Consider the following 22546-nt stretch of genomic DNA (forward strand, 5'->3'; position numbering starts at 1 on the left):
CAGCCCTCAGCTAAAGCAAATAATAATGGCGAAAAGCTTTAAATAGATCCAGGGAGGAGCTCATTTTCGGGGCATAAGAAGCAGTGCAGCACCTCAGGTATGCCTTGTTTCAGAAATTGCTTTGGTTTGTTTTTACTTCCTTCTATTCTGTTGGAACAGAAAATACAGACCTTTTACGAACGTATTCACCACGTCTGACGATGAACTCATTTAGACCAGCCAAAATAATTGTCCGACAGGGACACAGGACTTCAACCTCAGTTCAGAAAATCCCTGACATCTGACGTAGGAGGATTTATAGGTTTAGTGGAAATTGCTTTTTCTCCTGCGCTCCAGATTACAGACTGTGGGTTGATTTTTTTTTTTTTTTTTTGCATGAGTAAACATCTTTCTAATAATGAACAGAACAATAATGTGTTAAGAGAGAAAAAGAACATCCTTTTCCTTTTTTGCTGTTTCTTGAGAGAACTGTTTGGATTTGGAAACGCATGCTGGCTGTCCAGAACATGAAAGTTGGCCTTTTCCTTTTGTGGTGGCCATGGGCTTTGGCTACTGAAAGCAGAGTGCACTGGCGAAAAAGAGACGTACAGGAGATGTCGAAGAAAGGCAGGTGAGTGGACTTCCCCTGATGGAGAATTTAGGGGAAGAGGGTACGTAAAGCAAGCTTCTGGTTTTGTTGTGGAATCGTTTACAATATATGGTGTTTCCCGTGGATGCCTTTTGCCTTTTTACTCCTTTTCCCTTTGTTTTCCTGCTTCCGCCTACTCCCCCTTTTAGGAAGTTAGAATTATGTTTTCTTTTTAAATGATGCTAGATTTGATACAGTGCTATCATTGCATATTCTTCAATCTCTTAGGAATTGTCCTGGGTAAAAGTAGATACTGGATAAAAGAATATATGCACATTAAAAGAAAATAAGGGCAGTTATTTGATGTGTGCATCCTAGGTTGGAGCAAATCTGGGAATTCTCAAATAACCCATGGGACCTCTAATTAGTGAGAATGATTCTGTGAGTTCTAATTATTGCTGCTAGATGTGTAAGTCCCTTTTAACATCTTTTAAAAGAAGAAAGCAGCTGTCTTCAAGCTGTGTGGCTAGGAGGATCGTTAGGTTGTCCCCACCAGTAGTGAATCGGGAGGAGGCAGGGATGGACCTGCCTGAGGACCAGCCACTGCTGGTTACCAGCGCGGTACACGTCACCCTGGCCATACCAGCCTGCGGAGGGAGCTTAGACAGAGCCAGACCGATCCTTCAGCATCGGTCTCACCTGGGCAGCTCTGTGACAGAGCTGGTAATGGAATACCTGCATACCTGCTTGTCCGATATGCATCAATAAAATAGTACATTTGGAGATCCCCCATTCCAACTCTCTCTCTCTCACTGAGGAAGAGATGGAGGCAGGAAGGGCACTGATTCTTGGTTCTTTATCAGCCTGAGTCCAAATTGAGCTTCAGCTTTCTTCATCTCTGAACGTAACGTGAATAGAGGTCATAAAAAAGCAATTAGTATGGAAGGAAGTCCAGCTTTCTGGAGTTTGGGGCTAGTGGTTGGGCTGGGTGTCTTGTTCCTCAGCGCCCAGCTCTGTGTTTGAGAGAGCCCTCCACACATGGGATCCGGAACAGCCAGCTCTGGCTCACAGCGCTTGTTTCAAGCTGTTTTAGCAACATCACAAAGCTAGGAGCTGAAATATCCAGTGGTCATGGTGAGCCCGGGACGCAGACAGAGACCGCTGTGCACAAGCCATATGTCCTGTTACAGTCAAGAGTCAGAAGCTGCTGGGCAAACGGTGGAATCAGTGGAGCGGTGCTGCCATAGAGATGCTCTGAACCAAATGTGCCCTCGAGGATTAAAAACAACGACAGCAACAAATCCTATGGGTTGTCGCCAAAAACTTCTCAGCCTCTCTCCCAAGCCAGAGCTAGAGGGGGAGCTATTAGTAAATACCACTGAGGAAGAGAAGTCTAGAGAGTGAAATAGATTTTCTTTTAAAAATTACTTAAAAGAACTTTCACTTTTTTTAAATTATGAAAGCCATATATGACCATTATTTTAAAAAGCATAGGAACAAAAATTTTTTCAACACACAGAAATCACCCATAATCCCCAAACCTAGAAGTAAGCTTGTTAACATTTTTGTGTATTTTCTTCCAGTCTTTTTTTTCTCTAAGCATATATTGAGTATTTACTAGCACTGGGATTATTCTATGCATATAATTTTGTAACCTCATTGTACTTAATACAATGATTTTGTTTACTTATTTGAAGTCTATAGAATTATCATTTGAATGCCCACACTATAATGCATAATAGTGTATAATTACCACCATTTAAGCATCTTCCTCTATTTGTGGACATTTAATTGCTTCCTCTTTGTTATTATAAATATTCTGTATGAATATCTTTGTACATAGGGTAGTTGCCTACATACACGATTATTTAATTAGGATAGACTCCTGGAAGTGTACTGGGTCAAATGGCAGAAGAACATTTAAAGCTCCAATATAACTGGCAGAATTGCTTTCCAGAATGGTGAACCCAGCAAGGTTTTTGTTTTTATGTAGCCTCAACTTTTAAAGGCTCACTTAATTTCAGCCAGACTCTAAACTCATAAGCTGCTGGTAATTTGTATCCAGGCTTCGTTTCATGGGTCATAATAATAACATAGGAAGCAAGGTGAACTCATGCACACAATGGGGGTGAGGCAAGTAAGGTGGCTACGATGCAAACTTAAAGGAGGCCCTTGCACGACCTGAGAGGGAGTGCCTCCTTACATTTTGTGCCTTACTTGACTCTCGGTAAAGATCAGAATGCCAGGGCGATGTTTCTAGAATGAATCAATACTTATGGTCTCTCCCTCCTCCCTGGAAGAATGAAGATCTAGGGACTTCCCTGGGGGTCCAGTGGTTAAGACTCCGTGCTCCCAATGTTGGCGGGCACGGGTTTGATCCCTGGTTGGGGAACTAAGATCCTGCAGGCCACACTGTGTGGCCAGAAAAAAAGAATAAAGATCTAGCCTGTCTATACCACAGGCCCCTGGACAAATGCTGGCTCAAGCTCTAGGAGGGTAAACTGATAACATCAGAAACAAAGTACCATTATCATATTGCTTTGTCTTGCTAAAGAATTCAAATTTACTCTGAAGGTAGAGAGGATCTAATAGTTTCAGCTGATTTCCATTTTGGAGAGATGACACTGGTGGCAGGGTGGCAGGAGGATGGGAAAAGTGCTACAGGGGGGACAGAGAAAGTCATCCAGTGTGTCTGCTTTAGACCAGATGAGAGATGGTGAGAGCCGGAACCAGGATATGAGTAGGATGAAATGAACAGGGATGGGGAAGATGGATGAGAGCTTTAAGGAGGTAGAATTGTCAGAATTAGACTGGGTGAAAGTCTAGCAGGTATTTGGATGGTATAACTGGGTAGAGGGTGGTACCAGAGAAGGGAGAGCAGGAAGAGAAGCATGTTTGGGGGAAAATATGATGATTTTAGTATGAGCATGTGGACCTGGATGTGCCTGCAAGATACCAGGAGATGGTTGTCCAGTTGACAGGAAGGCCTACAGGTCCGCAGCTTGGGAGGGAATTCGGGCCTGGAGATGTAGTTGTAAAGAGAGTCCTCCTAGGGCTTCCCTGGTGGCGCAGTGGTTGAGAGTCCGCCTTCCAATGCAGGGGACACGGGTTCGTGCCCCGGTCCGGGAGGATCCCACATGCCGCAGAGCGGCTGGGCCCGTGAGCCATGGCCACTGAGCCTGCGTGTCCGGAGCCTGTGCTCCGCAACGGGAGAGGCCACAACAGTGGCCCGCGTACCGCAAAAAAAAAAAAAAGTCCTCCTAGGTGGTGGTGGATGAGGTGACCCAAAGACAGTGTGTAGCATAAAATAAGAGCAGGACAAAGGACAGAGCCTTGGGGACGGACAACATTTAAGGAGAGGTTGGAGGAAGAGGACTCGGTGAAGGAAGCTGAAAACGAGGGACCAGAAAAGTAGATGTAGCGCTGGAATCGAGAGGTATCAAGAGGCGAAGGGAGCACCTTTGGGACAGTTATCAGTTGCTTGTTACAGGGCAGGCACTGTGCCTCGCCAATGACTGAATCAGATACAGTCTCTGCCTGCAAGAGGCTGACAGACCAGAGAAGTGTTCCAGTGCTGTGTCAAGGGTTTCCAGAAGGAGGGAGCGATCAACAGGGTCAGATCCCACCAGAGTAAAAATCAGTTAGGCAGAGGGCCAAGATGTGAGTGGGCCAAGAGATACGGTATGAAGAGCCATTAACAACCTCAGCAAGAAGAGACGGGTGGTGGTGTGTTAAGAAGAGAAAACGGAGTGAATGTGGTTCACTCTTAACAAGACACCTGGCTGTGAACTGGGAGACTGAGACTAGAGAAGGTGAGAGGGAGAGACAGGCAAGAGCTTCCAGGCAAGGGGAGACGAGCGGGTTCAGGTGATGAAGGGCAGAGGCCGGGAGGGAGGCAGTGATCACGCACGAGGCACTGCTGTCACATCCTGTCCTGCCAAAGCGCAAGCCTCTGGCTTATGGACAGCATCTCTCTGATTGCCCTAAACACCATGGAATGTGATTTCCTCTTAAGTTACTAGTGTTCTCTCTGCATCTCATCCCTTCATTCTCCAGAGAGTTTGCTGGAACTTTGAGTCTCCACTTTGTGCTTCTCTCTCATCTGGTATGAGCTGCCCCTCATACTGATGGCTTCCTGAGCCTCTGCTGGGCTGCTCCCATGCTTATGACACCCGTCTCTTCCCACTTCCTCTGGCTCAAGTCTTTTCCTCCTCTAATATTTAGCACAGATGTCACCTTCTCTGAGGAGCCTTCCTTGGCCCTCCCCTACCCCTGCCTCTCAAGTCTCAGGTAACTTTCTTCGGAAATTCCACGGCCCCTGATCGGTCCTATCTCAGAGGAATAATCATTCAGCATTATCACTTTTCTTCATCTGTCTCAGCTTCTAGACTGTGAGCCCCTTGCGGGCTGTCTGCTCAGGCAGCCATAACCAAACACCACAGCCTGGGTGGCTTAAACAACAGACATTTATTTTCTCATAGTCCTGGAGGCTAGAAGGCCGTGACCAAGGTGCTGGCAAATTCGATTTCTGGTAGGGATTCTCTTCCTGCCTTGTAGATGCCACCTTCTCACATGGCCTTTCCTTTGTGCTCGTCAATGCGGAGTGGGGTAGTGGGGGAGGATCCAGGTGTCTTTTCCTCTCCTTATGAGGACACCAGTCCTACTGGGTCTGGGGCCCACCCTCATGATCTCATTTAACCTTAAGTACCTCCCTAAAGGCCCTATCTCCAAATACAGTCACACAAAGAGTTAGGGGACTATATGAATTGGGGAGGGGCACAATTCAGTTCAGAACAAGGGCTCAACCAGCACATTTATTCTTGTCTCCCCAGGTTCAAGTACAATATCTGGTAGATAGTAGATGCTCAAGAAATGTTGGGCATGAATAAATGAGTGACTCCTAACCCTTGCTATTCCTGTACTTCACTCACTCATTCCTTCAGTCATTCATTCATTCAACAAATATGTGTTGACCACACTGCCCCAGGCACTGGAGGCAACGGAGAGGAACGTGGACCTCACTCCTTCCCGTGTCGTGCTGACAGTTTAGTGGGGGTGACAGACCTTAATCCAATAATTTTTACAGAATGTCAGAATATCAAAGACTTTAGAAAGCCCCTCCTTTTAAAGATGAGGAGAGAAAGTCCCAGAAAGGTATGGAACTCATGCCACCCCGCGTACCCTCAGAGTTCCGCGTCCCCTGTTTCTCTACTTCCTGTGCCCTACTATGACCACCATAAAATGAGAACAGGAAGTTCTATTCATGGATGTGAAAGTCAGGTTGAACCATATGAGAATGTTTTGATACTTCAAAAACAGTGGAATATCAGCCATTTCCCGTGGTTCTAGCTAACATTTTCTTGTTTAATTCTTACAGTGACCCCCTAAGGTTAGTATTATTCCCCCATTTTATGGGAAACAGAAAGATCAAGGAACCCACCCAAGGTTAACAGCTAGTTGGTGGCCACCCTAGGATTCAAACTGAAGTCTGAATGGTGCCAAATCAGTGACCCTTCCAATACCACGAGCAGCCTCGTTAAAGAAATCTAACTTCCAACAAGTGATTGTAACTTGTGATTTCTGTGACATTGGGATCTGTGACCCCCTGTTCTAGGCCTGGTCTCCTCCCCATTCCTTGGGTGAGAGGGCGGGAGGTCACTAGGCTGAGAAGTCACCCAGCAACTTCTCATTCCCAAACGCATCACAGGCTCCTTGATGTACATACGCTTTGTTTTGTTTTGTTTAACAGCTGGTGTATTTAATTAGTGATGGGAATTCCACTCATAAGACATTTATTGCAAGTCTAAAATGTTCAAAGCCATATAGGTACATTGTGAATAGGATATGATCACTAAACAAAGGTGCTCATAAAGCAGGTGGTGTTGGTATTAGGGACAGATATTGATCTACAAGTTAGAAAGTAGAATGTTCTATAACGTATGGGAAAAATACAACCTGAGAATTCTGATAAAGAGAATAGGTGGGGAAAATTCAGAGCTTTAAACTAAAAAAAAAAAAAAAAAAAAGTAATGCAGTGTCTTCGAATGGGAAGGCATAGAGAATTTATGTTCAGACATACGAACAAGGAAAAAGGGATGATCTAGGTCGAGATTTTACCTGAAAAGCAGGTGGACAAACATGCTCCTACTGTGCCCTCTTGTCTCCCTGGGAGGGCCACAGCAGGCCAGGTCTGCGAGTTGAGGACCCATCAGCTTGGTGGGAACCTGGGTCTGTCATGGTGGCGAGAAGAAGGCTTGATCAGAGGAACCCAAGATAATACAGAAGCCACATCCAAGCTGGGCTGGTCCCACCCACACCAGACACAGCCTTCTGGGTCCAGGTGACTCAGGTCTGCCACGGGTATGCAGACTTCAGGTGTCAAGGAGTATTCACACTCTGGATTAGTCAGGGTTCTCCAGAGAAGTAGAACCAATAGGATATATATAATACCTATTTCTCTCTCTCTCTCTCTCTCTCTCTCTCTTACCTACACATATGTGTATTGTGTAACATATATATAGTGTAATATGTGTGTGTGTGTGTGTGTGTGTGTGTGTGTGTGTGTGTGTGTGTGGTGTATGTATGGAGAGATAGGGGGAGGAGGATTTATTTAAAGAATTGGTTCACATGATTGTGTGGGCCACCAAGTCTGAAATTTATGGGGCAGGCAGGCTGGAAATTCCAGAGGGAATTGATGTTACAGCTCTAATCTGAAGGTAGTCTGGGCTTCCCTGGTGGCGCAGTGGTTGAGAGTCCGCCTGCCACTGCAGGGGACATGGGTTCGTGCCCCGGTCCGGGAAAATCCCACATGCCGCGGAGCGGCTGGGCCTGTGAGCCATGGCCGCTGAGCCTGCGCGTCCGGAGCCTGTGCTCCGCAACGGGAGAGGCCACAGCAGTGAGAGGCCCGTGTACCGCAAAAAAAAAAAAAAAAAAGAAAAAAGAAAAAAAAAAATTAAGGTAGTCTGCAGGGAGAATTCCCTCTTCCTCAGAGGACCTTAGGAGAAAAGACTGAGTTGATTAGGTGAGACCTACCCACATTACGAAGGGTAGTCTGCTTTATTTAAAGGCTACTGATTTAAATGTTAATTACATCTTAAGAATAGCTTCACAGCTACATCTTAAGAATAGCTTCACAGCAACATCTAGGCTGGCATTTAACTAAAAACTGGTACCATAGCCTAACCAAGTTGACACCGAAAATTACCTATCACACCTTCTTAGAGGCAGTGGTTTGAAAAAGAGATTGTTGGTTACCCCAAAATCCACTTAGTGAGGAATCAAAGGAAATAAACTATTTATACTTGAGGGAAAATACACAATACTGACTCATGATGTGGACGAATGCACAGCCTCTATAGCAATTCAAGAAGTGCAATGTAAATAACATTATGATAACATAAATAAATACCATAAATACAAATTAAATGCACACACACACACCCCATGCTGGCGGGTCCAGGGGAACACAAAACCGTCTTTGTGGGGCCCTGACAGTGGACTGACCCTTTCCACATCACCATCTGCCAACAGGACTAGAGCTGTAAAGTACGTCTGAGGGATGATGCTTCTGGAACAGACTTGAAAGGTCTCAAAGCTGCCCTGTGGCCCAATCCCTTATTTCATGGCAGAGGAAACAGACTTGGAGAGAGGAGGAACGTGCCGTGTTCCCTCATCAGTCAGAAAAGCTGGGGCTCCCGGCAGTGTGCCAGCCCCCTAACTGCCCAGTGCCCTCCGTGCCACGACAGGTCACTGCCTCAAAGACCTGTGCAGAAGAGCAGGGTGTGCAAACGTCACAGCAGCGTCACTTGGGTGGAAAACCAAGACACTAGCCCACGTTCAACCCTAGCTCAGCGGCAGAGGGAGCGCAGCTGGTCTGGCATGGGTCTCCTCTCCCTTCTGCTGTCCAACCAGCTTGGCCACACCGAGCAAGTCCCATCTCATGGCCTTTGTCCCTGCTGTGCCTCTGCCTGGACCACTCTTTTCCAGAATCGGCAGGTCGTTCTCTCACCTCCCTCAGGCCTCTGCTAGGTTGTCACCCTCTCAGGGATGTGTTCCCTGGCCACCGATATAAAACAACCCCCCCAGCGGCCCATTCCGTAACCCCTAACCCTGCTTACCATCACAGCCCCGAATTTTGTTCCCATAAGGTAAGATGGAGCCCTGGATGCGTGTCCGTGAGGATTTCCTTCGAAGTCTTGGCTTGGGCACGAACAGTTACGGGCAACCCCAAGAATCCGTCACCAAAGCTCCCAAGCCAGAGGGACCAAGTCAGGCTCAAACTGAAAGAGTGCCTGGCTTTGGGACCTGCCACTGCCACGTTCTCACACCGTGACTTTGGACAAGTTGCTGGATATCTTCAAGTCTGCCCCTTCCACAGAGCGGAGTCAATTATGTCTGTCACCTCAGGGTTATTGTAAGGATCATGTGGGCCAATGCATGTCAAAGAACTTTGACTGTAAAGCTCGAAAACCCATAAAGATGCTGGGCCTCGTTTATGCAGTCTTATGGCGGACACAGATCAGAAAGGCCTGTGCAGACCCTCATCCACCAGGAGCCCCGTAGAGGTGCCTTTGCTTTGAGGACAGTTATACTCCACACATCACCCAGTGATACTCCCTGATTTGCCAACATGGGAGTCCTGCCCAGGGGAAGGAGACCACTTCAGGGTGTCTTGCCCTGTCTGAACTCACACTGAACTCACATGCTATTGACATGATGGGACCCAATAATGTTCCTAAGTCATCTGTGTAATCAAAGTTCTAGAACATGGCCAGGAATCAACCTGGAGCTTAACCTCAGCAGTTTCCACGATACTCTTTTTTTCTTCTTTGTGAATCTCAAGAAAGCGGCTTTCCATCTCCAGTTTTCTGGCTTCTCTCCTAGTTTCCAGGTTTTCTCTGCTGCAGGATCCTTAAGTTTCTTGAGCTGTAATTCATCTGGGTCTGCAGGCTTGAGTTCCATTTAAAAAGCTAGAGTAGTTGTTCTCTATGTTGGCTGAGGAGGTCTGAAAGCTGTTGATGGCTGGGTCCCACCCTTGGTCTGGGGTGTGGCCTGGGAGTTTTTAAGTCTCTCAAGTGAACCCAATGTGTGATCAAGGCTGAGAAACACTGAGTGAGATTATCTCAGGTTATCATTTTCACCACGCTGGTCAGCCGCTAATTCTTTTCACTCTTCCCTTCCCAATTTGAAGACCATTCTCTTTGATGGAGAGTAGCAAAGTAAAATTGGATTCTGTTAGCAGAATTACTGTCTTATTGTAATTGTCCACATTGCTCCATCTTTTCCAAGCAGTACTTCCTTCTACTGACTGTCCTGGTTCAGAATCCAACTTTAAAGAATTCTGCTTGTCTTTAGCACCTTTTTTGAGCCTTGCCTCGTTTACACCTTGGTCTTCTTGCCATATTGCTTATGGACCCATTCATCTCTTTGGAATACACCTGTGGGTTTGTGTTTCTCCTTCCATATTTTGTATATATCTTAGTAAAGTCTGAGCTCTGCAAACCGTTAGGAGCTGGGGCCACAGAGATGTATGAGATAGAGTCCCTCCGACATAGAGTGCACAGGGAAGTGGGTGGTCTGATCAGAAAGCCCCCGCTGTGCAGGATGGAGCACATTCTGATGAAGGTATTGACTTCAGTGGGAAGGAGGGAAGCCCAGGAACTCTTCCCGGAGGAGGTGATATTGATCTGGGTGTGCAAGGCATCGTCTGGGTAAGAAAGTGTACAAAGACTAGTGGAAAGGACCTTCCAGGTAGATGGGACAGCAGGAGCAAAGGCATGGGGCATGGGGGGTATAACTGGCAGCTGCAAGAAGAGGGGGGCAGAGAGGGAGCTGCGGCTGGGGAGGTGGGCAGGAGGCTTATTATAGGCCTTGTATGCCTAAGTTGTATAGATTTCACTTTGAGGGTGAAGGGTTTTAAGAGGGGAAGTGGCATGATTGTGATTCCCATACCATGCTGTTGGTGTGATGGTTGGATTAGAGTAGGGTGAGACCAGAGGCGAGGAAGTCTTCTGCCTCCCATGGGAGAGATGATGGGCAGAGGGGGTGGGAAAGGAGAGGCCAGGATATGGAGAGAGGCCATGAGGGGGAAGCTCATCCAGGACTGGCTGAGCTCCTGGGGTGGCCGAGGCTGGCCGAGCCAGGAGGGCAGCCCTATGAACAGATACACCTCCAAGCAGTGCAGCTAGGGCTACACATGCCCCACTGCTCTCCACGGCCCTGGCTGGGGGTGTGAAGGAGGATGACATCCAGGTGGTTTGGACCCCACATTCAGGGTTTCTCTCCTTGGCTATTCATATGCCAAGAAAGCAAGAACATTTCAGTAGCAGGTTCTTTCTTTCTTCTTTTTTTTTTGTTTGGATTTTTAAAAAAATTGAAGTGCAGTTGAGGTACAATATTACATAAGTTACAGGTGTACAGTATAGTGGTTCACAATTTTTAAAGGTTATACCCAATTTATAGTTATTATAAAATATTGGCTATAGTCCCTGTGTTATACAATATATCCTTGTAGCTTATTTATTTTATACGTAGTAGTTTGTACATCTTAATCCCCTACCCCTATCTTTCCCCTCCTCTCTTCCCTCTCCCCTCTGGTAACCACTAGTTTGCTCTCTATATCTGTGAGTCTGTTTCTTTTTTGTTATATTTAGTAGTTTGTTTTATTTTTTAGATTCCACATATAAGTGATATACAGTATTTTTCTTTCTCTGTCTGACTTATTTTACTAAGTATAATGCCCTCCAAGTCCATCCGTGTCACTGCAAATGGCCTTATTTCATTCTTTCTTTATGGCTGAGTAATATTCTGTTGTATATATAGACCACATCTTCTTTATCCATTCATCTGTTGATAGACACTTAGGTTGCTTCCATATCTTGGCAACTGTAAATAATGCTGCTATGAACAATGGGGTGCATGTATCTTTTTGAATTAATGTTTTTTTGGATATATGCCCAGGGGTGGAATTGCTGGGTCATATGGTTCATTAGCTAGTTCTTGCTTTCTTGTCAAAATTAAGTTCTCTACCTTCAGAGGTGAAATAATCAGCAAAGTGAAGTATAACTTATCAAGTGCTCTGCTATTGGCTGAATGAGACTTCCGGCCGATCCCTTGTTTCTCACACTCCCCCATCCCTGTTTTATCTAACCTCTGGGAGATGTTCTGAGAAAACATCATCCACTTACAAACTGATGAGGACAGCACAGCAAGGAAACATCAAGAAGAAGAACCATAGGTCAAAACTTTTCCTTTTCTCCAAGAGGATAGAAAAAAGATATCAGTAGATGTTCAAAGAATGTACACCCGCTGTTCATTCTAAAAAGCTGTCTCAAATGTCATCCTGTATCATCATAACTTGGGACATGTCAATTCCTTCTTCATAACTTTCCAGGGACTCATTCAATAAATGCACTCGTTTAATCAGTGAGTGGCCACCAGTTTTCTGCAAGGTCCATGCTGGCTTCTCTGTGAGGGGAAAGGTAAGGTTGGATGTTCCGCATGTAACCCACATTCCAGGCAATGGGAGCCAGGTCTTCCATCGAGACACTGTGGCCAACCTAGCCTCTCACCCTTGGAACCAGAGCCTCTGGATTTGCCTCCTGGCTCCTTCACTTTTACAAGTTATTCAAACCCTCTGTGTCTTAGTTTCCTCGTGTATAAAATGGGGACAGTGGCAAAGCATACCTCACAGGGTTGTTCTGAACACTAACCCAAGTTAATACATGTAATATAGGTAGCGTGATAACTGGCAGAGCGCTCAGGCAGTGTTAGTTATTCCTATTATCTGATGTGTGTCACACTTCATTTCAAGGTTAATAATCATACCTCGGCTGGTAAAAAGATGCTGTTGACAGGAAAAATATTTGAAGATGTATTGTAACTTGAGTTAAAAGCAATATTTGAAGATATATTATAACTTGAGTTAAAAGCAAGTTACAGTATTTCTCTCTCAGGAGTGTAAGGATATACTCAGGATGGCACAGGTTATTTCTTAGTGGTTTTCAGCCTCTCCTTTATGTTTAAATCTATTTTTCAAAAAGTTTTAACATGGGCATGTAAACAGAAAAAAAGTTATTTTAAAATATTAAACAACAACAATTTAAAAAAAAGACTTTAAGGGAATTCCCTGGAGGTCAAGTGGTTAGGACTTGGGACTTTCACTGCTGTGTCCCGGGGTTCAATCCCTGGTCCGGGAACTAAGATCCTGCAAGCCATGTGGTGAGGCCAAAAAAAAAAAGCCTTTAAGTATCCTATTTATCAGTTTTTTCTAAGCTAGAATCTAAGCTTCATGACGGCAAAGGCAGTGACATCTCAGAATTTGACAAACCTCCTTTAGTCAGTGCCCAGTTCTGTTTCAGCCTGGCCCAAAGCCACAGTAAGACCAGGGCCAAACCTGATTTTCATTCCCGCCCCTTCTTTTGGTCCCTCCTGGCTCTCTTTCCTGGTGCCTGTCCAAGGCACTGATCCCTTCCTTCATTCACGAACATGTGCTGGGAGTCCACAGGGGCCCAGCACTGTGCAAAGTGCTGATGATGAAGAGGACTCTGCCCTTGGTGGCCTGTGATCTCATCCTGCCCCTCCTGACCACCTGCCCGTTGCCCAACAGGCCGCCCTCCCTGTAATCTTAGCCCTTCCCACCCCCTGGGACCTGTCCCCGCACACCTGTCCCTGCTCCACTTTGCCGCGGATGACATAATCCCTATGCATCAGCCCTGACGTGTCCCTGGGCATCAGTCTGGTCCTGACCGAAAACAGCGCCGCACTCAAAAGGGCTTAAGCAATAATTAAACAAAGGGACTGCTCGCAGAGCTGTGCAAAGGGTTCCGGGAAGCACCCAGGCAGGTGGCTGCCCCCCAAGCACTAGGAACAGAAGGAAGCCATGATGACCCACAGGCCTGAAGGGTAAATTGTGTTATTGGAGCTTATCGACGATACTGTGATTACCTGTAATCACAGAGCAACACAGACATTGCTAGTCCCTGGCATCAAAGCAGAGAGAGAAGGAGAAATAAACACGCTGTGTTTCATCTCCTGCTAGTGCCCATTTGGCCGAATCCCTAAACCCGGGGGCAAGGACGCCCAAGTGATACAGTCCACCTGGCAATGTGTTCCTCTCCGTACTGACAGCTTCATGGTAGATCCAGGTTAAGAATGCCATCAATTTCAGTGGGGGAGATAGTTTAGGTCAGACCTTTTCAAATCAGGCCTACTGAGTAATTAATCCTCCAATTCCTCTTCCTGTGGGTCCTGCGAAAATGCTCATCAAAAAGCTAAATTAGGGCTTCCCTGGTGGCGCAGTGGTTGAGGGTCTGCCTGCCGATGCAGGGGACACGGGTTCGTGCCCCGGTCCGGGAGGATCCCACATGCCGTGGAGCGGCTGGGCCCGTGAGCCATGGCCGCTGAGCCTGCGCGTCCGGAGCCTGTGCTCCGCAACGGGAGAGGCAACAACAGTGAGCCGCCCACACAAAAAAAAAAAAAAAAAAAAAAAAAGCTAAATTAATGCATTGCAGCTTCATAGATTTTTTTTTTTTTTTCACATTTTATTCTGGTTAGATTTGAAGCAAATCTGGAGGGTGAGGGATGCTTTGTTGATTTGAGTACCTAGACTCTCTAGAACACTTTTATTTTTAATTTTCATGGTAAGCCTCAAAGACAGAGACCAGGAGCACACAAAGATGCCCTCACTGGCCAGAGGTACACACACACCATCCTAAGGGGGTCTCTTCCCCACACCTCGGCTGCAGTGATTTTCAGCAGCACCCCAACCCCTGGCCAAGGGGTGGGAAGCAGAGGGTGGGACAAGAGGAAGGGGGAGCTGGAAAGGAGGAGAAGGGAGGTGGCTCCCAGCTCCAGTGGGAGAGAGAGAGGAGGTGGGCGGCCATGGGGACCCCAGCTTCCTCCATTCCATCCACCAGCAGTGTAGCTCTGCCTGATTCACTAGTCCCAGTTCTTCCCCTGGGCCGCTGCCTTTGCTGCCAGCACAATGCTTTCCTTCCTTTAGGAGGAATCTTCCTTATTGGCTCAGAAACGACAATGGCTCCTCCCATTTGCGTTTCCACCTTAGAGTTTGAAAAGCACACGCACGATCTCATTGGCCCCTCACACCCCTGGTCAGGTCACAGAGCTTCACCTTTAATCAGGCGAGAAAACCGAGTCTCAGGGAAATAAGATGCCCATAGGCACAGAGTAGGCAGGTCAGTGGAGGGCAGAGCTCTGTTTTTCTGTCTCCCAGACATATATCCCCCCCACCCCAAAGGATAAGGAATTTCTTCAGGAAAGCAGATAGCAAAGGACTTTAAAGGTGGACGGAGCCAGTTATAAGGAAGGAAACTGTGTGTTGAGGATGAAGGCATCAGGGCCGTGGTTCTCAAAGTACTGTCTGACCACCGGTAGAAGCAGCAACTGGGAACTCATTAGAGTTCAGCAACTGGGAATCTCATTAGAGATGCAGATTCTTAGACCTCAGCACAGACCTACTAAATCAGAAGCTATGGGGCAAAGAGAGGTTCAGGAACCTAGGTTTGAACCAGCCCTCTAGGAGATGCTGATGCAGGCCAAAGTGTGGGAAATGTGCATTGAAAGGAAGAAGTGAGTGTGTGTGTTACCCGGGAGAGCACACACACTGGTGTTGGAACAAGGAGGAACTAGGAGAGCAGTTCATTGTTTCTGTGGGTTTTAGAGATGGTGATGATGGGTAAATGAAGGCCGTGCACTGATTGAAACAGCAAAAGACTGGCAGCAACTCACATGTCCACCAATAGAGGACTGAGTGTGTGAGCGATGGTGCATCCGTGCAATGGAACACTGTGCAGTGCGAAACAGAATATGAGGCTTAGGACATTTTGCTATGGGAAAAAAATCCAAGTCATATATAAAGAAAGAAAGAAAAAGTATAAGAGTTTATATAATATGTAAACTTTGTGTATAAAAATAGGAGACCCTTTGTGACAATGTGGATGACAAATACTGTGTGATCTCACTTCTGTGTGGGATCTGAAAAAACGAACTTGTAGACACAAGAGAACAGACAGGTGGTTGCCACAGGTGGGGATAGGGTGTGGGTGAAATGGGTGAAGGGGATCAAAAGGTACGAGCTTCCAGTTATAAGATAAATAAGTCCTGAGGAGGTAATATACAGCATGGTGACATAGTCAGCAATACTGTATTGTATATTTGAAAGCTGCTAAGAGAGTAGCTCAAAGTTTCTCATCACAAGGAAAAAACAAATCTGTGACTATGTAAGGTGATGATGTTAACTAGATTTATTGCAGTGATAATTTTACCGCAAAATATGCATGTATCAAATCATCAGGTTGTACACCTAAAACTAAGACAATGTTATGTGTTAATTATATTTCAGTGAAACTGGAAAAATGTAGGAGATCTAAGAATATATATTTGTATTTACTTGTACCTACAAGATACTCTGGACAGATAGACCAGAAACCAATAAGAGAGGTCCCAGAGGATGGGGGAATGGGATGGGTAAGAGGCCAACTTTTCACTGTATTTCTGTTTTAAAAAATTGTCAAACCCTGCAAATATAATGCCTATTTAGAAAAAGTGAAAATAAATTAAAATGGCCCTAGATGCTATTCAGAAGCAGAAGCACAAGAAACTGCCTCCCAGGGAGCCAGGATGATTGGCATTTGACCCAAGGGCAAGTCCATGCTCCCTCCACAGGATGGGCCAGCAGAGGCCAAGGGAGCTGGGCTCAGCCCACACCCGCCGCCTCTCTCCTCTAGCTCCAACCTGCCCAAAATGGCCGAGGAACTTTGGGTGAGTTAGGCTTATTAGTAAGCCCAGGACCAGCAGTTCTCAGCCTTGGTTACACATTAAAATCATCTGGGAAGCTTTTAAAAACACCAATGTCCAGGCCCCATTCCCAGACCACCCAAATCAGCACCTCTAAGATGGGGCCTGGATGTTGGTATTTTTAAAGTCCCTCATTCACACTCCTAAACCCCTGTCTTGGACCTTCTGGGTCAGTTCATTTATCCAGAAAGCTGGAGGAAGAGAGGATTTCCATCAGCTTTAAAGAAGAAATAACACATCCCATCAAACTTGTCAAGATCAAGTCTGAATGCAAATGGGTTTTATCTGGCTTAATTAGGTTATGTGATCAACCTGTTTTCTCCCCCTCTGCAGCCCAGTTCTTAAACGCAGCCCTGATATTACCAAATCGCCACTGACAAAGTCAGAACAGCTCCTGAGGATAGACGACCACGATTTCAGCATGAGGCCTGGCTTTGGAGGTATGAAACACGCATGTGGGGGCTTGTCTTCTTTCTACAGGTCCTTCTGTCTGTCTGTGGGCAGAAATCAAGCCAAGGGTCCGCTCACCGTTGCTCCCTGCATTCAAGTCTGCCTTGGTTGTGCTTGGTGAACAAGGCCCCTGAGCCCCCAGCATCATCTGAGGACCTCCCCTGGCCGGCCTGCCCTGGGCTCTGCTGAACGCATTCTTGGGAGGCGGCTGCTGGTTGGTGGCCAGGCCAGCCCAGCCGAGCTGTCCTCGGGCCACTGCTGACAGGGATGGCTCAGCATCGGGGAGCCCAGCAGCTGGCTGTGAGGACGGCAATGGGAAGACAGGGCAGCTGCATCCCAAAGCTGCCTCCCGAAAATGCTCGGAAAGCACGATCTTGTACTAAATTTGTTCTCGTCTGGGAGCTGGCAGACAGAACTCTGGGTCCACATCCAAGGGCAGAGTGTGGTCTGCTGGGTTTAATTAAATGAAAGTAGTTAGAGAAAATAATGATTTAGTGCTGAGGGATGCCAAAGCCCTCTGAAGCTTAGCCTGCAGCTGCCAGGTTTCAGCTTTCTTAGTGTCAAATAGGGTTTTCATCGTTACGGGTTTTTTCCCTGGAAAAAAAAAAAATTTATTTCAGAAATCATTCTCATGCCTTTTATTTCTTCCAGTCACCTTTGCCTAAAGAATAAACAGGTTCTGGAAGGGAGTTTCTGTCCAGTCCATAATCAGCTGCTGTTGGATCCAAACCCACCTTTTTACTCTGTGATGATCTAAGTGTGCTCCATGCCTGCCCTACACGCCTGAAAGCAGGGAGGAAAAGAGGCAACAGTTTACTTCCCTTATAATACTTTCTTTCTCTTTATGAATATTGTGTTTATGGCCTATAAACACCCCCCCCCCAAATCTAATGTTTTCATATCCATCCCAGTGTATCACATCCCCCATGGAAGCTACTCCATCATGTAGCAAAGAAGCAGATCTGTGGGCTTGGCTAATGTTTTGAATATGACTTTGGGCACTGATTTACCAAGCAATGCCTTTCTTATGGCCAGAGACGTTGGCTTCCAAGATGAAAGAGGGTACAAAACCAGGAGGTAAATATAAAAATATAAAATGTGTGACCTCATGCTGAGGAGTAACTCCTTAGATGGGACCTGACTTTGATCTAGGTCTTCATCGTCCCCTTAGATGAGCATGTGTAACCAAAGACAGATGCTTTATATTAATCTAATTGTTTCAGAATCACCTGGATGATTCAGACCAGAAACATTTCTTTTCACCTTAGTTGGAATATTCTAGGGAGCCAGCCCATGACTCCACCCTTTTATCTCTGGTTATCCTGGCATGTGGGACACCAAACCTTCAAATCTGACAAGACACGGAGGTTCCAGGGGAAATGCTCCTTACGCCTGTCTCATTCACAGTCAGAGTTCAAGTGAAAAGAATAAATGCTCTTGCTGTGCCCTGTCCCCAGGCCCGGCCATTCCTGTTGGCGTGGATGTGCAGGTGGAGAGCTTGGACAGCATCTCAGAGGTCGACATGGTAAGTGCTTCTCTAACCAGAGCTGCAGACAGGGAGATTCCCACAGGGCCTATGGCGGGCCAGGAGCTCCACACACCAGAATTCACCAGGCTCATAACTCCCCAGGTGGTGGGAATTCCCACACTCGTTTTACAGTTCAGGGAGGTTGAGACACTTGCTCAAAGCTACACAATTGGTATGAAACAGAGCCAGATGACAAACATGATCTTCCCTGCCCCAGTGTCCAGGGTCTTGCCACTGGGACTGTTCTCCGGGCAAAGGCTCTCCAACACAAACAGCAGGGTCCAAGGATCCAGATATATGCTACTGCTGTGGATTCTGTGTCTGGCTGTGAAAATGCAGACAAAGCAAAAGTTTGCTTTGTTTTTCCTTTTTAGTGGGCTTAGATAAAAGATAGAACATTCCACAGCTCCTTGACTTACAGGACTTTGTAGGGCCTTATCTTAGTTTCGGTTCCCCAAGAAGCAGACCTGAGACAAGCATTCCAGCACAAGCAGTTTATTGCAGGCGATCCCGGGAAACACAAGAGGCTGGGGACAGGGGAAGGGAAGGAAGCAGAAAGGGCCATGCCATCCAACCAGATCTACGTGAGACTCGGTCCCTCGGGGGTACTCCGAGTCAGCAAAGAACTCACCTCAGCGTTGTCGCAGCTGAGGGGTCGGGAGCTGGGTTACTTATCCATCTCCCAACCCTTCCCCCAGCTCCACTCCCTGGCTGAGGGCTGCTTCCAGAGGCTTGAACTGTCTGGCATTTGGGGCTGGCCCTGTGCGTGGGCTGGGAGCCCTCAGGCTGTGGGTCTCATTGCCGTCGGTAGCAGCCTTTGCCCAGCGGAGGCGAGTGTCAGAGGATGGAGTGGGGCTCAGGTCCCCGCTCTGTAGAGCCTCTTGCTGAGTCCCCCTGCCCCAAGCAGGGTTCGAGAGCCTCCTGCGGCAGCAAACCCCAGGGACTAGAAGCAAGGCCTTCCCGGGCTCAGTTTCCTCCCCAGCCTGGGGTACAGAGGGTCCTGCCATCACCCAGCTGTTCAGTGGGTGGGGTCTCCCTCTCTGCCCTCGCCCCCCAGGACTTCACGATGACCCTCTACCTGCGGCACTACTGGAAGGACGAGAGGCTGTCCTTCCCGAGCACCAAAAACCTCAGCATGACGTTTGACGGCCGGCTGGTGAAGAAGATCTGGGTCCCCGACATGTTTTTCGTGCACTCCAAGCGCTCCTTCATCCACGACACCACCACGGACAACGTGATGCTGCGGGTCCAGCCCGACGGCAAAGTGCTCTACAGCCTCAGGTGAGCCCTTTCTGGCCTCCCTCTTTCCCTCGGAGTCCTCTTACTCCCGAAGCTGGGAGGAAGGGAAAACTTTTGTCAACCAAGAACATCACTGGTCCCACCACAGCAGTTTTGCTTTTACCTTTTTTTCTGGCCACGCCACGTGGCTTGTGGGATTTTAGTTCCCCAGCAGGGATGGAACTGGTGCCCCCTGCAGTCGAAGCGGAGTCCTAACCATGGACCGCCAGGGAATTCTGCTTTTTGGCTTTGAACAGCTTAGCTTCTAACTTTCCAGGAGCTGCCGACTTTTCAACATCAAGAAAACCTAACTCTACACACGAGTAAACATTTATTTATTTATTTATTTATCTACCTTTGGCTGCGTTGGGTCTTCGTTGCCGCACGTGGGCTCTCTAGCTGTGGCGAAGGGGGGCTACTCTTCATTGGGCTCAGTAGTTGTAGCACGCAGGCTCAGTAATCGTGGCGCATGGGCTTAGTTGCTCCGCAGCATGTGGGATCTTCCTGGACCAGGGCGCGAACCCGTGTCCCCTGCATTGGCAGGCGGATTCTTAACCACTGTGCCACCAGGGAAGCCCCAGAGTAAACATTTTAAAGAATTATTTCGTCTTGCAAATACACTTGGGGAAATTTCTCAGGCTGGTGCTTATGATTTATGCCCTATTCAAATTCAATTTCAAACGTTTAATGAAAGTTTTATTTCTCTAGTAGGGGTCAGAGAAGTAGCTAACGTATTCTTCTCAAAGACCTGCCTCCTTCAACTCCTCCGATTCCCAATTTCCGATTTGAAATTTTGGTTTAGAAAAAAAATTGTTTACCTCGCCTGGCCAGCTCAGGCTTGTTTTTTGTCCCTTCTCCCTGGTGTTCTCCTTGAGAAACTATGGGGACCCTGGGCCGCTTGATGATTTTAAATGCTATTTTGAGCATCACTTTGAAAACATAAAGAATAAGATCTTCTCACAAGCTTAGATACCTTAGAAATGTTTCTTTCTTTCATTTATTTATTTATTTATTAAAGTATAGCTGATTTACAATATTACATTAGTTTCAGGTGTACAGCATAGTGGTTCAATATTTTTATAGTCTATACTCCATTTACAGTTATTAGAAAATATGGGCTCTATTCCCTGTGCTGTGCAGTAGCCTTAGAAATGTTTAATTGCTCATCAAGCACTGACGTGGGGAAGCTTTCCTTAAGCACAGGCATGCAGTGGGGCTTTCCCTGTACGCCCAATTTAGAAACTTGTGGTGCTCGCCTCCCGCTGGGAGGGCGTGTGGAGATGAGCTCAGGCCTTCACAGAGAGGCGACTCAGCTGCTGCCTGAGATTGACTCCTTCTGTGCTGTGCTGATGGTACATTTCAGTTTTACAGACTTAGTTTCGGTAAAGCTGAATCCGCACACCAGTGCCTACGTAGGGGGCGTCTGCGTGGATGCAGTGTATCTTTAGAGTCAGAGATGGCAGTGTCGAAGCTGACTTTCCGCCCCCATCTCCCAAAGGAATATTTATAATAAGCCTTCATTCCTCATGCTGGCTTGGAATCTAAGCAGTTAGATACCAGACTCAAGAGCAGGGTCATGGGGTATTCCTCTGCAGGGCCTGAAATACCTCCTCTCACAGGAGTACCCAGGTGGCTCAAGGGTGTGCAACCCCTTCCCCAAGCCATGTTGGGTTGATTCTCCCGGGAGTCCTCACATCTGAGGCAGCTGCCAAGACCTCTTCAGCTCAACAACCACCAACAAAATAACCCGATCGAATAACACCAGGGATTCAGAGGACTAGACCAAAACACTAGGTAGCTTGAAAAACCAATCCCATGGCTCTTGAATTCCCAGTCAGCTTCAAGATATGAGAGTCAGTGATTGTGGGAGGAAGAGATGTTTTGGGGGAGAGCTGGGGGCACTGCATGAGCGGGCCTGCAGTGGGACCACGGGGACCACTTGGAGAGCTTGGAGCATGTGTGCCTACAGTTGGGGGACACTGCAGTTAGTGGGCGAGAGAAGAGCTACCTAACCACCTAGGGGCAGAGCCAGTGGGCTCGGTCTGCATTACCAGGGTTGTTGGGAGTAGTTCAGTGTGTGTGGGATGGACAGTGGGTGAGCCAAGAGCTGGCATGGGAGATGCGGCTGAAGGATGCTGGTGTCCAGCGGTGGGAATGAAGGACACAGGAAAGAAAGTCTCCGCTTCAACTGCATAGCAGGCCCAGAGAGCTTGAAGCCACCCTCACCAGAGAACTGTCCTGCCCCCCCCCACCGCCCTCACTTCTGCCCACGTAGGTAGGAGGCGACCAGAGATGGGCAGACACTGACCACTCAGATGTCAGCTCTGCCTTAGCTGGGGACGGGGAGAAGAAGTCTCAATGTGAATGAAATTTGAAGTGTTGATTAATATCTCGGACCAAAATTCTTTTAATTTCGGAAGCGAAATGTGTTTTGTTACTTCTGAGGGTTTTGACTGCCTGTCACATGAGAGTAAGCAGGAAAATCCCAGGACCTGGCAAGTTTTCATCCAAGACAGGGGACGATCCTCCCACTGGAACAGTTTAAAGGGACTTGTGGGAAGCATAATAATAAACACGGGTGAGATCACACCACACACTGTGCTTGTTCAGTGTGTGGGCTACAAGTGGAAAAGCATCAAGTCAGGGTGCCAAGAACCAGTCTGATGATGTCTGTGGTTCTAAAAACATCTGTTCCTGTACCTACTGATACAGAGAGTAGAGCTATTTAATCCTTTTGTTCACAGCAAAAACTGCCTGCATTTGACATTTCATGTCCCCAAAGTGTGCCACAAGTGTCTCCAAGCTTAGTTCCTAGTTTCTTTCTTGCTGGTGATGCTATCAGGTGTGGTTATCTGGTGATGTGCCCGGAGAAATGGGAGGCTGGCTACTCACTAAGTGTCCAAGTC

At 47.2% G+C, this 22546-nt stretch overlaps 1 protein-coding gene across 1 annotated transcript in view; it reads left to right on the forward strand.

Moving 5' to 3' along the window:
* Positions 1-488: 488 nt before the first annotated feature.
* GABRR1 (gamma-aminobutyric acid type A receptor subunit rho1) overlaps positions 489-22546 on the forward strand; it is a 33962-nt gene continuing 11904 nt past the window's right edge. Inside the window, exons 1-4 of the mRNA XM_027090633.1 lie at positions 489-610; positions 16718-16824; positions 18292-18359; positions 19420-19643. Coding sequence (XP_026946434.1) covers positions 489-610; positions 16718-16824; positions 18292-18359; positions 19420-19643 — 521 coding nt within the window. The remainder of the gene's footprint in view (positions 611-16717; positions 16825-18291; positions 18360-19419; positions 19644-22546) is intronic.

The sequence above is a fragment of the Aethalodelphis obliquidens genome, unplaced genomic scaffold (genome assembly GCF_003676395.1).
Source record: "Aethalodelphis obliquidens isolate GAN/ISIS:26980383/991018 unplaced genomic scaffold, ASM367639v1 scaffold3, whole genome shotgun sequence".
NCBI lineage: Eukaryota > Metazoa > Chordata > Mammalia > Artiodactyla > Delphinidae > Aethalodelphis > Aethalodelphis obliquidens.